Source organism: Manacus candei, unplaced genomic scaffold (assembly GCF_025592945.1).
Source record: "Manacus candei isolate 608988 ecotype Guabito, Panama unplaced genomic scaffold, ASM2559294v1 h1tg000082l, whole genome shotgun sequence".
Lineage (NCBI taxonomy): Eukaryota > Metazoa > Chordata > Aves > Passeriformes > Pipridae > Manacus > Manacus candei.
The window spans coordinates 4855121-4871675 of record NW_026138130.1 but is presented as its reverse complement, the minus strand read 5'-3'; the positions used below and the strand labels follow the sequence as shown (position 1 = coordinate 4871675).

The 16555-nt window shown below is 39.8% G+C and overlaps 1 protein-coding gene across 2 annotated transcripts in view; it reads right to left on the bottom strand.

Moving 5' to 3' along the window:
* Nucleotides 1-3572: 3572 nt before the first annotated feature.
* Nucleotides 3573-16555, bottom strand: part of LOC127481798 (dedicator of cytokinesis protein 3-like) — a 35662-nt gene continuing 22679 nt past the window's right edge. The window contains exons 2-5 of one of the 2 annotated variants that reach the window (XR_007908315.1): nucleotides 16354-16437; nucleotides 7738-7778; nucleotides 5490-5545; nucleotides 3573-3819 (exon numbers count right to left, since the gene is read on the bottom strand). Coding sequence is in view for 1 of the 2 variants with exons in the window: in XM_051811492.1 (XP_051667452.1) it covers nucleotides 3651-3819; nucleotides 5490-5545; nucleotides 7738-7778; nucleotides 16354-16437 (350 nt within the window). In the remaining variant the exon portion in view is untranslated. The remainder of the gene's footprint in view (nucleotides 3820-5489; nucleotides 5546-7737; nucleotides 7779-16353; nucleotides 16438-16555) is intronic. The other variant, XM_051811492.1, reaches the window with a different exon arrangement.

Genomic DNA, 16555 nt, shown 5'->3' with positions numbered 1-16555 from the left:
TTTGAACACTCAGATCCTGTGAACTCCCCCCTCACCATCTGCACAGTGGCAGTGCAAGTAGGGAAAGCCAAACCAAGTAGGTTAAATAGAACAGTGGCCTTTTTTGACAGAAAGGAGTTATTAATCTTATTGTTTCAGTGCTCATCTTAGAGGCCTGGACACAGGCAGATCAGAACTGCTCTTCATTTTCCAGTGTCATGACACGGGACCTGCACACAGACCACATTATTCAAATATGGGAAAAATGTGCTCTTCTCCTAGAATCACAAACAGCCTGGGTTGGAAGGGACCTCTAGGGATCATCCAGTCCAATTCCCCTGCCATGGGAGGGGACACCTGCCACTAGATCTGTCCAGCCCAGCCTTGGACACTTCGAGGGATGGGAGAGCCACAGCTTCTCTGGGCAACCTGTGCCAGGGCCTCACCAACTCATGTGTTCAAGTTTTCTTCCTTTTATCTAGTCAATCTCCCCTCTTTTCTAGTTTAAAACCATAACCCCTTGTCATATTGCTACAGGCACTCTTAAGAAGCTTGTCCCCAGAACAAGAGAAGTCATATCATCCTTACTCCTATAAAAATATTAAATATTTAAGTTCTATTTCTGATTGCTCAATTGGAAAAAAAAATCCCAAAGATTATTTTTATGTAGGTCTAGAATTTCTGACAAGGTTAGCATTAGAAAAAAAAACAAATAACAAATAAACAACAAATATTAAAAAAATAAGTAACAAATTCTGGTATCTTCCATATCAGTATTATTTATATTCCTTTCCAATTTAAGAAAACCCTCTGCCATTTTCAAAATACTTGTTGTTTTGTTAGCATTTAAAGGGTTATATGATCAGAATGCAACTACTCAGACCATAATGTGACACTACAGTAAAGCAAAGAACACAACACACATCTTTCCATTTCAAATTCATTTCAGGCACAGCCCTTTCTCTGTGAACTCATTTCAGACAAATGCCTTTTTCTCCCAGACCATCACTGTGCTTTCACCTTGACAGCAAAAATTACAAGACTATCACAGCCCTGTGTAGTACAGTAAACTCAGGCTAATCTTTCTAATATCTGCTTCACAGACATCTAAACCAATATTGCTGCACAACCCCCATAACTCAAACCCATCTGAGCTTCCCCACACAGTTCATTCCCAGTACCAGCACAGGCTCTCTGTGGACAGAAGGAAAGGAGCAAGATTCCCAGCATTTTACACCAACTGATTTTCTACAGCTGTCTCAAAGCTGTGATTCACTTTACCCTTCCATTTCTCACTCTTCTCCTCCTCCCTCCAATTTTCTGTCAGCTGAGCTACCTTATCTTGGAACAACACAGAATCCCTCTCCAGGCAGTGTTTTAATCACTCCAGGCTTGCTGGGTATTACATCCCAGTTCCTATTGTTTAACTGCAAGACAAATACAAACCTTACAATGTATCTCAGCAATACAACTGATTGGAATTTTTAATTGAAACAAACTTGGTCTTTCAAACCATAATCCAGGTAAGCAGTTCACCAAAAATCATGAGATGAACACTTCAGCCTATTCAGAGATGTTGAGAGATGCTGCACATGCTGTCTGGCAGCACTGCTGGTGCCCCTTACAGGCACTGACCTACTGAAATCATCTGTGGAACAACCAGAGTTTAAACCTGCCCTACAATAAGAAACTTTCTGACAAAGCTGACCAGGCACAGCAGCATGATAAATAACATTAATTACATTTCTTACAGGATTCTCATTACAGTTTGAGAACAGTAAAAATTTCTGCTGGTGCTGATCCAACGACAAGCAAGTATTTCCATTTAGTCCCTTAATATGTTTTAAGATGTGGCCTTACAGCACAGCTTCCAGCCTGAACAGCAATTACAAAAGCCTAACCCAGGCTCTGCCACAGCCACTTATGCACCTTGGGGCATGTCCTCAGGCTTCCAATTTACAGCCCATAAAAGGGACAAATGTCTTTTACCCCCTTAACAAGGGGGTAGGTTGTTCTTTACATCAGAAAGGCTGTGCTACTGCATCAGTGGCCTTGAGCAGAAGAAATCACTGAACTTGGTCAAACACTGACATTTGGCCCAGGGAAGTTGTGGAATCTCCATTCACATGGAACTCAAAACCTCACTGGTGCAGTCCTGCCACTCTGGGCTATCTGACCCTACTCGAGAAGGCAGCTGATGATCTCAAGAAGTCCCATCCAATCTAAACAATTCTGTGATTATTTCTATATTAGAAAATTATAATTTTTTTTTTAATTTTGGGGGGACAAAACCTCACACCACAAAACAAAAGCATTTTCTACTCAGAAGCTCTGCCCATTTCTTCATGTCATGGAGCAGATGTCTCCTTCCAAAGTTCTACGAGAACAGTAAATTCTTTCCCCTGTTATTTAAGAATACAATAATGTTTTGTGCAATGTTATAAGAAATATAATGAGCTAAAATACAAAGCGGTCCCAGAAAGAAAAACCACCAAATGAAAGTTTATAGTAGAGCTTTCTCCCTCCTTCCCCTCGAGGAACCAGTGTTAACAATAAAGAAGAAATGCATTAGTAGAAAGGAAGTGTAACTCATTTGTAGGTAAAATGATTCCCCCTTCTCCAATTCAATATCATTGCCAGTATTATTGTTGTCATCTTCAGCTGACACTGGGGAGAGGGGAAAATTGTTTCAGGAAGAAAACAGAAAAGATCACATATTTGAAAGGGAAACAGGAGGAGTACCAGTGGAAAGGGTGGTACAGAAATGTGTGTTGTGGCCTCCCTCCATTAGATCAGATGTTACTTTCCAAGAAAATGCCTTCGGGGACATATGACCCCCACAGAAGAACTGGGAGCAACAAAAGCAAAAGTAATTTCATAAGAGTTGATTGCTTTTTGAAGGAAGTACAGACCAGCTGGTTATGCTGGAGATACACCAGAGTCATCCAATTGGATCTTTCCTGGACTTATTTCCTAGATATCCAACTCCTGTCACTTCAGGTTTATGTGAGGAAACAAAGCTGCTGCAGCTCTGTGCAGAAGTATTTCTCTAAGGTAAGGAGTGAAAGGAAATTCGGGCTTGTACCACCTACAGTTCTTGATCCTGATCCTAATCCTACAGTTAGGGCTTGCAATTACTAAGCTAAAAAGACAAAGTAAAAACCAGGAAAAAAATATCTTCAAATGTGCAGGTTTTTTATCTGCTGTTTCATGGGATTTGGCCATTAAAATGTAAGAGAAGAGCAAGGATGAAAGCAGAAGTAGGAGACATTATGTGTCAGCAATTGAAAATTACATAAAATAAGTGAGTATAAAGCTCAATACACTTATCTTAGTGTTTAATTTTAATATATGGAGGAACAATTGTACGAAACCCTCCACAGCCAGTTCTTCCCCTTTCAGACTCTAGACACTAAAACAAATACTTACAAACTGTGCTGAATAATTCTTTGAAGTCTTTGATGGGACTTACAGAAGTACACCATTATATTATTTCTTACATATTTAATGACACTTTAAACAATAAAGCTTCCAGATCTAAAGTCAGAATTTCAGAACCACTGGAATTTCCAGTGCAGCCCACGTGAATCTCACCTGATTCACAGAATGTGATGATCACATGTGATTCTGCAGTCAGCAAACCCTCACTAGCACAGTGAATCCAATGATCCTCATATTGATTCTGGGGGTTTCCTGATGGACTGAAATGCATCTGAGATGCCCAGTAAGAGCACTGTTCTTACCACATAGAGCTGCTTCCAGAGCACGGCCCATTCCTGCAGCGTTGCTGTCACCTCAGTCACTACAGAATCTTCAAGTGGAACAACTGTTTCATATTGCCTGCAGAAAAAGAGGGGGGGAAATTAGGAAAGGTACCCTGGAAAGGGTAGAAAAAGAACTAAATGTCAGCACAGTAATTTGTAAAATGCTACAACTTGAATTTGTTGAACATAAAGAAGAGTATCTTAGGAGGATCATTTTGTCTGCTGTTACACTGAAGCACTCCCAGACTCATGTCAGTTGTTCCTCCAGCACATTCCACAAGAATAAGCTTGTGTGAAGCATTTCCTAGTTACTTGTTCAAAATACACAATTTCACTTTCATCAAGGTCACTGGGAACAGTTTTCATTATTACAGCACGTTAAATAAACTTGCCTGTAAAGGGGGGCCCTTCACAGTTTGTGTCCCTTCTATAAGCCAGTCCAACCCTTTTCCTCCTCCAGTTAATGTCAGCCAATATCATAAACTACCCAAAATACCTGCTACCTATTAACCTTTCTTATCAGCAGACCTCTTTAATATTGTATATTCTTAAATACAGGGGCAGAATTCTTTACCAAACACGAAATAACCATGACCTCTGGTTCAGGGCTGCACTACATCCTGTTCTATCAACTGGTACATCAGGACTTGACACTTAGTTTTAAAAAGTACATTGGCTTTCCTAGTAAATATCAAAATATCCTGAACTGCTTGCCCTTTACAAATCCTGAGCATCAAGCACTAACTACAGATTACAGGGAACTGGTCTTCCCCCTAAGGGGAGTACACGTTAGGAGTAGTTATTCTATGCAATATATATCATTTTATTACACTCAAAAATTATGAAGCATCAGTATTACAGCTGCCCTTACAATCTTTACTAAGCCCCTTGGGGGATAAACATACAATTCAAGACCATCAGAAGTCACCTATTTTTCCAGAGGTACTTCACTAAATGCCATTTAATACGTTTTATCTTCCACATTTAATTTGTTGCCTCGGGTCACTCTCAAACACTGCACTTATAAATCTCCCCTCAGCAGCCTGAATGTGGAATATGCAAGTAAAAGCAGCAGTGAAGACACAAGATATTGATTTCAGGAGCCCCAGCCAACCTCAGAGGAAACTCTGCAGGTTCCAGAGCCCACACTCAGTAACATCTCCGACATGGCATTGACACCACATTATTCACATTAACTCAAAAAAATCTACCACCAGCAACACATGAGCTACAAACAAAGACAGTGAAGGTAAAATATTTTCAGCAGTGTACTTCAGTCATTCTTTGGATGGGGTGTGGAGGGCTGGATCCCTTTGAAAAGGTTCAGAGTAACAAGAGCTACCCTGTCAACGATGTCTCTGAAAATCTGCTGATAAATAAGATGGGCTGTCAACTTACTGGTGCCTCCACCACAAACAGCAACATATAGAATTTTGCCAGTGAGAAAACAAGCAGAAACGAAAAATATAAGCAGAGTTCTTTAAATGCCTGTGTTTCAGGTGATACCTCTGAAGTTACAGTTTTATTGGCCAAAGTGAACACAAGTAACCAGATCTGATTCTTGCTATATTAAAAACAAAAAACCCACCCCAAACTCTGCAGAATTACATTTAGTTTTCAAATCTTCATACACAAAAAAAAAGATACAATGAACTAAACCTCTCTATAAGTTTCATTAATTACTTCTTTGATTCCCTTCTAGATAAAAATAACTGTAGCTTCTTAGAAAGAAGGAAGAATACTCACCCTCTGTTACTGACAATTGCCTTTTTCAAGTGAATATAGTTGGCAGGAAAAATCCCCTACAAGATAAAAAATCCTATAAGTTAGAAAAATACATCTGCAGTTTTTAGCATTGATAACCTAAGCCACAATTAATAATTGCCAATACACCAATCAAAAAAACCAACAACCCTAACAATGTGTCAAAGCTCTCAGTCAGTCAAAAGTCAATATTCAGATTAGTCACAATTGATCATTTCAGTCCCTCTTAGACCAGGACAGCACACTGGATCAAAGCTCCATGTAGAAAGATCAAGCTTTTAATACAGAAGTTCTGCAAGTCTATTCAATAAAAATATCTTACAAAAATTCAAGCTTGGTCCTGTGCATTCCCAAAAGCTCCTGAAGCATTGGGAAACATGGTGAGATATAAAAAACACTGCTAAGTCAACTAGGACCAAATGAAAAGATGCCACTCTTATCCCAGCTGCCTTGGAAGGGACAAGAGTGATTTAAGTTTAGCCAATTGTTTTCCCACTGCAAAGGGGGTGTGATCCCAATAACCCACTAGGAGGTGAAGAGCAACCAGAAAGTAGGGAGAGTGCAGAGAACAGCTTGCAGTAGCAGAAAAGAATGAATAACAGATCCAAACACTAGAAATATTTACTGGAGAGATGTAAGGTAGCTGAGACAGCCAGAAAAACGTCCACTTTGCAGCTTGCAGGAGAGCAGAGCAGCCCACCATAAAATCTGTGCCAAGCCCCTACACCAGTGTTTCCCTACAGACAGAAGGATTCTATTACCTGCATGCCCTGCAGCTATCAGTTTTCCTCCCTCTTTCCAAGGAAAAGCTGTTCAAACCCATTTATTGCCTTTTGCTGTTCCCATGAGGACTGGACTCCAACCCTGCCTGGGCCATTGTGCTCTTGTGTGATGAGACATTGGGGAAAAGAGGTAATTTAACCCCAGCTTTACATATTGTTCCGTGATCTCTGTAAAACACACAGCCCTGAGTCCTCAAAGTCCATCAGTGTGTGAGAACAGCATCCCTGCACTTCACTGGGAAATACAGGAACAAAATTGGAAACCTCTGGGTTAAAAACCAGCTGCCAGATTGACAAAAATGTCAGCAATCAAGTGTGGGCTTTCAAGTCTTAGAGCTTTAGAACTGCAGGAATTAGAATTTCGAAAGAAAACATTTCATGGGGGGGTTGAAAGGAATACTAAGTAAAGATGATTCCACATTGTAGGAAGAATTCCTTCTTTTTCATAAGAAAGACTCTAAAATTGCAGAGGGGAAAAAGGATGGGACTAAAAGGAATGGCTTCTGCAGGAAAAAAGTAAATGGGAATGTTTTCAGCCACACCAAGATCTGGGAAGGGGAGAAATGCTACTTCAGCTTCTTGTTTGGTTCACCTGCAGTTAATGCTGCTCATTTCTGTGATCCTGTGGTTACCTAAGAAACCAGGGAAGGTTTGAAGGGCTCTCCTATCAAATCTGAACATATATACAAGCAGAAGGTATACCAAAACACACACAGTGACTGTAGGGTTTTCATTAATAGTATTATAGTCATGAAAATATAATACAGGTAATATTATCTTCCATAATGCAGATAAACACGAGAAATCTGGTACTCTTCTCTCTTTAAATACAAGCAATATTTAAACCAAAACACAATGAAGTGATGCTTATATAGAGGCAGCTATTTGCCTGTTTGGATACATACATTTATAAAAACACAGATGCAGTCACAAAAAAAATTATATCAGAACAGTCAAAAAAGTTCTCTAAGAGTAAAACAAGGATAGGACTGGAAAAACTGGAAAATAACCAAATACAGTGATGTTAGAATGTCAAAATCTGAAAAAAGAACAAACTTTACAATATATCCTTTGCCACTGGACTTTCTTCAAAGTTGTCTTAGATTAATAATGCAAATTTATCAAATATATTCTTTAAAAATCTTGAATTAAAGCAATTCAAGATCGCCCACCTATGCTTTTCTTAGGAGAGTAGGGTGGAAAGGATCAAACCAGGTGAGATCCATAAATGTTGAAAAAAATTACCCATTACGTGTCAGGAAGGTTTCTGTTCCTCTGAGTGACTAATGAGTATCACTGTCTCAATTTAGAAAATGAATCCAAGCCTCCCACAGGAAAAAAGTTAGAGCACTAAAATCTTAAGGGTAAGGAAAATGAAAAGTTTACTGGGTTGCAGCAGCAAAATAGATTTAATCTCCCACTAGATTAACAAATGGATCCACGCTTACCTTTACATTGGGCTTCTTGATGGAAACACCTCTGTACCACCCTGAAAGCAGACAAAACACACGGTGTGTTCATTTGGGGCACTGCTGTCTTTACACAAGAGCAAACCGACTAAAACCATCCAATTACTGAGACCATCTCAAAACCCACGCAGGTCAAATTTTTCTTAAAAGGTTTTTTTGTTCACTTGGGTTTTTTTAATTATTGTTATTATTTTGCTGTCTAACGATGACAAGCAATTAAGAACCTGCAATGCTCCTGTTTATTCCCCCCAGGAATAAAAGCATCTTAGTGTACTTAAATCCTGTACTAATAATCATTAGCCACCCTGGCAAAGATTCATTCAGCACTCAGGCTAGAATCTGTAACACTTCTCTCACTCACTGGTACAGGAGACTCTCTGTAGTGTTTATCTTAAAATCAGAAATCTGTCCTTTTAAAGCCAGGAAAAGCCATTATCACACATCTCTAATATGGTTTAAACAAATATAAATCCTTTGCATGTGTCTGGTCTTATCTACGTCTGTGAGACTGGAGAACAGGCTTTAGGGTCGAATTTCACAAACCCAATTATTGTTCTCGTATCTCCCATCAATTAACAGCTCCAGACAGGACAGTAAACGAAGAGTAAAACACAAAGCTGCAAGTTAAACAGAAGAACCCAATTACTCCTGCTTTGCACAGGTGACAGTGATGAGACTGGGCAAAATTCCACAGAAGACAAATCCACTTTCCATTAAAATTTCTCTGATTTTCCCAGCAACTTTCTTTTTTTTTCCCCCCTACAGACAGAGTTCAGGTGTAAGTTAGATATAATTAAATATCTGCACCATTTAAAAGAGCCCTAGCAAAACCTGTCAGTGATTTGCTATGGAGAATAGAGCAAACCAGAACAAAGTAACTGGGTATTTTGTGTCTCTCAGAAAAAGGACCTCATATTTGGCTGAATTATGATATGAGTCTCATTTAGAGGCTCAGATGTGGGGAAGAGGGCCTTGATTTTGTTTTAAAGACAACCTGAGAGTCTAAATTTTTTTTTAAAGGAAATCTGACTTCATATAAAATAAAATAATTAATGAATTCAAGGCATTTGCAAATCTCAGTATGGAAAAACCTAAAATCCATCTTCTTTATTACCCAAATTTCTCAAGAGGACAGGACAGAACACTAAGACTTGTTTTCCTATGAAATCACTGATTATATTAAAAAAATAATTTTTTTTGTTCTCAATTTATTTTAGTTGAACAAACTTCATGGGATTCGTATCAGTATAAAAACACAGGCACAAACTACACACAGATCCTTAACATGAGTAATTTCTAAAACTGCACACAACTGTGCCTGCAACACCTGCTTTTGAGCAACAGATGCTGCATAATTTTAAGGTCACAGAAAAAAATAAATGCATTTATCCTGCAGGATAACCAGGATAACCAAGGATTCGTTGTTACCAGTATTAAATACAGTCTGTACCTTAGAAATAATCATACATTTGAGCTTCAAGACAAACAGAATGGCAAACTTTTTGGTAAATAGGGAAAAAAGTGCTTTCACCTAAGTTTGTGAACAGATCTGTAAAAGACAGAACAAAACCCAGTGAAGGAGGTGACCATTAATAATTCAGATGTGCAGGGTAGGGAGTGAAACACATTTCCAAAAAACCACCTTACTTCTGAGTTTTCTGTTCTCCATTCCAAAGCAGAATTTCAAAGCCCAGGTGTGTGTTTACAGAGCTGTGAAAAGCAGGCAGGGAAGGACCCCTGAGAAATCCCCCAGCTCATCCCAGCCACTCCCTAAACTTCTCCTCACAGATGTTTAGTCTGCTTTTAACAGTGCCCAATAATTTATTAACAGGACTGAATAACACAGCACTGTGGAAAATGACCCATAAATCTTCTGCAAAACCTACATTCCAAGGTATTTCTGCCCAGAATTCCAAGGAAACAGAGTAAACTGCTGCTGCTTCACACAGACCAGTGTGAAAGAGCTGCTGTTGCACAGGCACCTTTTTATTCCACAGACCAACACTGGCCAATAAAACTGCATGTAACAGTGAAATTTTGGTATAACACTTGGAAATCTAGAATATTTATGTTCAATGGAGATGACAGATCCCTACTGGACAACCAACTTCAGTGTCTCAGACAACACACATGCACTTTGTAACCTGAACTTTCTTTGCTGCTATTCAAATCCAGGAGTCTTTTCTTTTAGTCAATACGGAAAACATTTTTTTTTTTACTTCCTAGGTACATTTATACATTTGAAAAGTGGTATATTTCCCTTTAATCTTATACACTGCGCTCTCCAGATCTTAGTTTTCCTTTCTTCTTTTCTTTTTTCCCCTCTTTTTTCAGTGTGGTATAATATTTTTAGAATCATCCTTCTCTGTTCTGAGTTTCCTCCAACTCTATGCAAGTAAGAGACAGTTAAAGAAGAGCTCACCAGAACCTCAAAGCACTAAATTGTAAAATGTATTTGCTTGCAATGAACACCACCAAAAACTCATTCTGTACCTCAAAGTAAAAGCCATGAGAAAAAGTACAATGCTTTTTTGTTAAAAGCACATTTAGAAAATTGAATCTGCATTACATTATTCCCTAAAATGAACTAACCCTGCATTCTGAAATTAAATACATTAATAGTCTTAAATACATTAATATTGATCGAATCATATATTTTAAAGAGCATTTGTTTTGGAGGATTTAATCACAATAGTCATCAAATCCAGGCAGGTGCTTCAGCTAATTGTGATCACAACATGCACACTGTGGTTAGACCCCAATAATGACTAACGGGTTTAGATGTTACTGTACTGCAAATAACTACTTGCTAACACTTTAGAATTATGGCTTGCATTTCCTAGTGATACATGGCATTTAAAGGGCATTGCCTTCACAAAAATGGTGAAAAAGATGGGATTTAAAATCAAGAAGTAGGAAGACACAGCTATGAAGTGAATTTTGTGAATTAGTTAATGTGAAACAATGACCATGCCTGCAGTGAAGCTGGGAGGGGACATGGCTTGGACAGCTGACCTGAATCAGCCAAAGGGCTATTCCATCCCATACACATAATTTGCTGTAAGAAAACCTAAAATCATTTAATTAGTGGTGCCATGCTAAGCAATGCCCTACTCGGAATAGGAAGGAGAACACTAAATATATCCCACACAGGTCTGATGAACTTCCAAGTATTATATTATAGTCAAAATAAAGTAGCTAAAATGACAAAGACACCTCAGAATGGGCAAAATTACCTTCCAGGATACAGATGACCCTGAAAGCAAACTGTTTCACCTCAGAAAGGTGACATTTAGACTCCAAACATAGAACCCAGGAAAACCCACAACCCTCTGCAGCTGCCTTTTCCAATACCATCTAATGGTATTTGATATAAGCTCAGGGAAATGAAGAGTTGGCTGTTGTACAGCTCTGCCCTCTGTACACCCTACACAGCAAATAATCTCTCAAAGATCTGCAAGGAGAATTAATTCCATGGCAGTAAACCAGAGAAAAACCAAAAGGAAAAGCACCCTGTCACACCTGCTTCCCCTGCACATTCAGACGACCACTTGCTCCTAACTTTTTATTCCAAACACTCTCTCTGTACACATATTCCCACTGCAGGTTACCTGCAGGTCAGGAAGCAAAGCTCAGTGACTTCACAGCATATGCAACCACATGTCCCTGTCCTTCCCTTTGCTCCCAGGGCTTTGGGAGCCACAGGCAGCGCTGGGCTTCCTGCTCAGCTCCCATGACCCCTGGAATTTAACAAGGCTTCTGAAGAGGCAGGACAGAAAGATGGACTGGGACTGTATCACACATCAAAAACATGCTCAGGTAAATACCCCCTCTTTCACCCACAACTACCTGTACCTGTGGAAAGCCACAGTGTGGGAAAGCTGAAGCCATATGAGAGAAACCTGCCAACTCTTGGATAAAGGCTGAAAAACAGTGTTTGCCAGGCATGTGACACTCAGAATTCACTCATAGTGCAGCCCCACCTGAACTGCAAAAGCAGCTCTGGGCCAGGCCTGCACAGCTCAATCTTCGTTTGCGTGACTAGGAGAGCTACCAGTGGTTATTTGATCTTTTCTTGGAAGTGCCTTGAACAAAACAGGATATTCTTCCTAAAAGCCACCTCTCAACCTCTTTCAGATCTCCACTTAATCCACGAGAGGTCTGTCACATGGAAAAAGCTCGCCCCTTTAGAGGACTCATTCGTAGAAAAGCAAAAGGGTCCTAATTGAAAGGTATTGATCTATTTTCCAGAAAAATAAAGCTCGAGTATCAAGGTTAAATAAAGAAGCATCGGCTGCAGAAAAAAACAAATTCCACATGTAATTTCTTGACAAACAAAATTCTGAAAATAAATTACATCAGTATTTATGGTAAATCCTAAAGCTAATGTTTGTTCTTAAAGAAAGCACTGCTACAGCAGAACCTGCACCAAGAACTCAAGCCTTTTTTATTCTATGAAAATAAGTATACTCTGCAGCAACATGAGCAACCCTCAAACCTGGAGCAAAGCTGTCTTTTGCATATATTAGCCAATAAACAATTGGTTTTACCTTGTAATCTGCATCTAAACTGCTGTGCAGAGCTAAAGGCACCCAAAGTGAGCCAGAAGAGGGACAGGAACAGCGCTCAGCAAAAGCTTCTTGAAGCTGAAGCTCCTCAATGCCCAGACCTCTCTGTCCCGAGCTCTCAGCTCTGTGGTGCCAGGGCAGGATGAACACCCAGCCCAGCCCAGCCCAGCCCAGCCTGCCAGCACCACGTCAGGGAGCAGCCTGTGCCAGCAGAGCCACAGGAATCTGCTGATAAAGCTGCTAGAGATGCCACAACAGAAGCAGAGGAGGGAGAATGTGTTTTATCTTGGTCACAGCCAAACAGAGGGTCAATCAAGAAGCCACTCCCGTGCTCCCAAAGGCTTTCAGTAACCACGTGAGATCTTCCCAGCAGCCAAGTGTGTCCAAGAGACTGCAGCTCCACGGGCACACTCCACAAAGAGCAAAAGGGATGAAAAGGCAAAAAGGAAAAGGGATATTTCACTGGAGACATCTTTCTTAGTCTCAGGAAGGGGTTAATTTGGTCCAGCCAGCCACAGGACAGCTCCCAGCTCCAGCTGGAAGGAAACCTGCATTGTTCCCACAGCACTGAAGGGTGATTCCTCACTCATCTGTATGGCACAGCTTGGCAGCAGGGCAAAGACACCCCTTCTCAATTCAATTCATCAAGAATTTAGGACAAAAACCCTAATTGCAAGCTGTATCTGCTGCTTAAGTGTCCCAAATACCAGAAACTCTTAATTTGACCATGCTGTCACTGCTGGAATAACAGAGGAAAACTTTAAATATATTACATGCGTGGTTTAAGAACACAGTTATTAACATACACACATGTGTATGTTAAGAACACAGGTATTAACATACACACCATGTAAATAAATAAACCATGTAAACACCATGTAAACACCATGTCCATGCTGTGGACAGCAGAATTTGCATGGGTAAAATATTCTTCTTCTAACTAGTGCTTCAGGAATGAGCTGGTGTTTCCATCCTTCAGTGAACAGACAAGATTGTCAAGGTAATAATTAAAGTTACTGAAGTTGTAGCATTTTTAATCTAAAGAAAATCACCTCCCAGCAATAAAAACAAACGGACAAAACAGTCATTTTAAATTTGCTCTGTGTGTCACCAGTTACTGACAGTGGCATTAGCCACATGACAGGGCAACAGCCACATGACTTGAAAGGGAGGGTGTTCTTCTGAATGCACAGCCCACATGAGTATTTCAAACAGGGAACATGCTCATGCTTTGCCACTTGACAAAAGAAAACTCCATCCTTCAGCATTTACAGGTGCCAGGGTAATGCCATGGCCTTTCAGCCCCTCAAGGCACGGCAGGTAAAGCAGAGAACTCCACTGAAGTGTTCCAGTTCTCTCTCAGTGGCAAGATCTGTAAGAAAAAGGGCTCAGAGCAGGGAAAGCTGGGCATGACACTGATTTGTGGTCTGCTATGGGAGCAGGCAGAGTGACAGGCACAGAAAATCCAAAAGTTCCAATGTCAAGCACATGAACAAGATACATATTAACAAAGGCAACCGTATTGCACTGCATTATATTTAAATACTGCATTGTATTTAAATGTGTTATCAATTAGTATTTATATTTTTTAGCCTTACAGAGACAAATATATGTATATACATGTACATATGTGTGTGTGTGTGTGCATGCACACACATTTGTTCCTTGACTCCACAAATATGTATAAAATTTTGCTGCAGTTGATACCCAAAAGCTTGGAAAATTCCCTCCTCTTTCATTCAATTGCTCTAAAAGCAGCGACTGCTTCTTACCCCAGTCACTACAAAAGAGCACTTGCTCTTCTGTAATACTAACACAGTTATTCAGTAAGTTATTATGATTAAAAATAAGCACATTCAGAAGTATAGCTCCTGTTTGAATCTTTGTCAGCCTTGAATTCCTCAGCGAGTCTCCAAAATCACACTTCGCGTCACTAAAAGGTTTGTGTGGATGTGAATCCTTTCAACCCTGACAGCAAAATCCCTGCTGCAGAGAATTATGCACTAACTATTCTAATAAAAAGTGAAGCTGAAACAGCAGTGGATCTTGTGTGCCTCTCACAGCACTGACCCTTATTTTGGGGGGGTTAACATTATTTTATCCAGCCTGTCTACACAAAAGAATCACCAGCAAACACTGCAGAAGTAGAGGACCCTGTTAAGGAACCACTCAGACAAGAATGCTTAAAAAGCAACTGCTTTTTTTCCTTCTAAGAACCTACTTTACACATTTAGTGTGCTTTTTTGCATAATTCACACATGCAAGAGCTGTAGCACAGACCATCTGAATATTCAGATGAGTTTCACAGTGTGGAGTTCCAGATGTTATTATCAAAACTAATACATCTTTTTATACACATAAAGTCCACGGTAAAGACACCTCAAACGACAGGACAGAGGGCTTAAAACACACACCCAAAACCTGGTGTACAAACACCTTCTCCCATCCAGGAACACACTGTCTGAGGGCCTCCCTTCTCAGCAATTTGAAGACTGGCATGAATTGCTTTTGAGGAATCATCCTCAAAACTACCAGCCAAGGAAATACTCAGAGCCTAATTACTGTAACACTGTAAAGAGATGCTGGATTAGCCCTTTGCTTTTCTGTAAGCAACCTGCTGCCTGGAGATTGTGCTTTTATCTCCCAGGGTTTTAAAAGTTTCCTTGATTCCCAGAAATGCTTGGAAAATACCATGACTGCTTTCAACCTATGCAAAGGAATAATTTTTGCCTGAGCCTGCACCATGTATTAATTCACAAGACCTGGCAGAACAACTAAAAGCAGCACTCAGTGCTTGAGTACAGCTTAACCCATCACACCACAAGTGGTTTTTTAAAAAACACGACCATTTGCAGGTATGATAGTACAGGTATTGTTTACAGCATGTTTCCCCATGGTTAAGAGTCCTTACTGCACTGCAAAACTCTCATTCAACAGAAAACTTTTACAAATGTAGGTGAAAAGGCTACTACTTTACTAGAAAAATTAGCATGGAAGGTGCAACTTCCTTGTGAAGAGCTAAGTCAGTGGAAAAACAAACAGAACACCTGAGTACAAGAAAAAGCACCAAGAGCAAAAGACAGCTGTAGGCATGAGAGAGGGAAAGCAGTCTGTGATGAGCCTGCAGAAGGTCTATGTAGCAACATTAACACTGCAGATAAAAAATGACTGTAAACTGAACAAATACAGAAAAAAAAATTCACAACTTTGTGGAATGTTAATTTGGAATTCAAGTTTGTGGATCTGGGTTTTGAATTTGTTTTAACACTTCAGGATTAAGGTCACATTATTCCACCTCAGACTATTGTGAAACACATTCTCATACTGTATGTATCTTGTCAACCTACTTCTCCACATACATGTTTTACACCACTTGCTTGAGTAGGAGGAGAAGAATAATTCTCCTTTTACACACAACTTCAACCACACTCTTCATGTGAATAAAGCAGTGGATTAGGACATTCTGTTTATTCACACACAGACATCTCCAGCCACATAGGAACTATAAAATTTACAATGGCATTTTGCTTTAGGTGAAAAAAACACATGATGATAAATGCAAAGGAATCTCCCCTAAACCCACATTCTTCACATTTTTTTCCAGTATTGCTAACCTATTTCATAAGTAATATTATTCATCCATTCAATGTTTCTAAATAATAAACACCAATACACTTAACAGAAATGCATAACAGCTACACTGAGAAAACAGAGTAAAAAAAGATACTGATTCTATACTTTACAAGATGAAAATTCAGTGTAAGACCCAATTACAATACAACAATCAGGTCAGGGTTCAAGATTTTCTGGACAGATGGTTAACTTAAAACACACTGACCCCCTATCAGACTGGATTAGTGCCAACAGCACTCAGCCTTTCCTACGGAAAGTGGGTCAGATTAGGTTTTATCCAAGTGCTTTGATTTGATGCATCATGATTTCCAAACAACTTATTAAAATCTGCTGGATGAAGATATTTCTATGTCCTTACACAGCAAAGGGGTTCCTTCTCGGGTGCCACACTTACCTTCACATTTCTCCAGGATCTGGACAGTCTCACCTAGTTCCAGGACCAAGCCCTGCGGAACCGTTCCTCGGAAGCTGCAGATCACTGGAGGGTGGGGAAAAAGAGAGAGAGAGACGGATGAGGCTTGAATCTTTGTGTGAATTTTCTTCTAAGCATAGCCCTTTAGCTCACTCCCTGCATAAAAATAGCTCTGACATAGCTG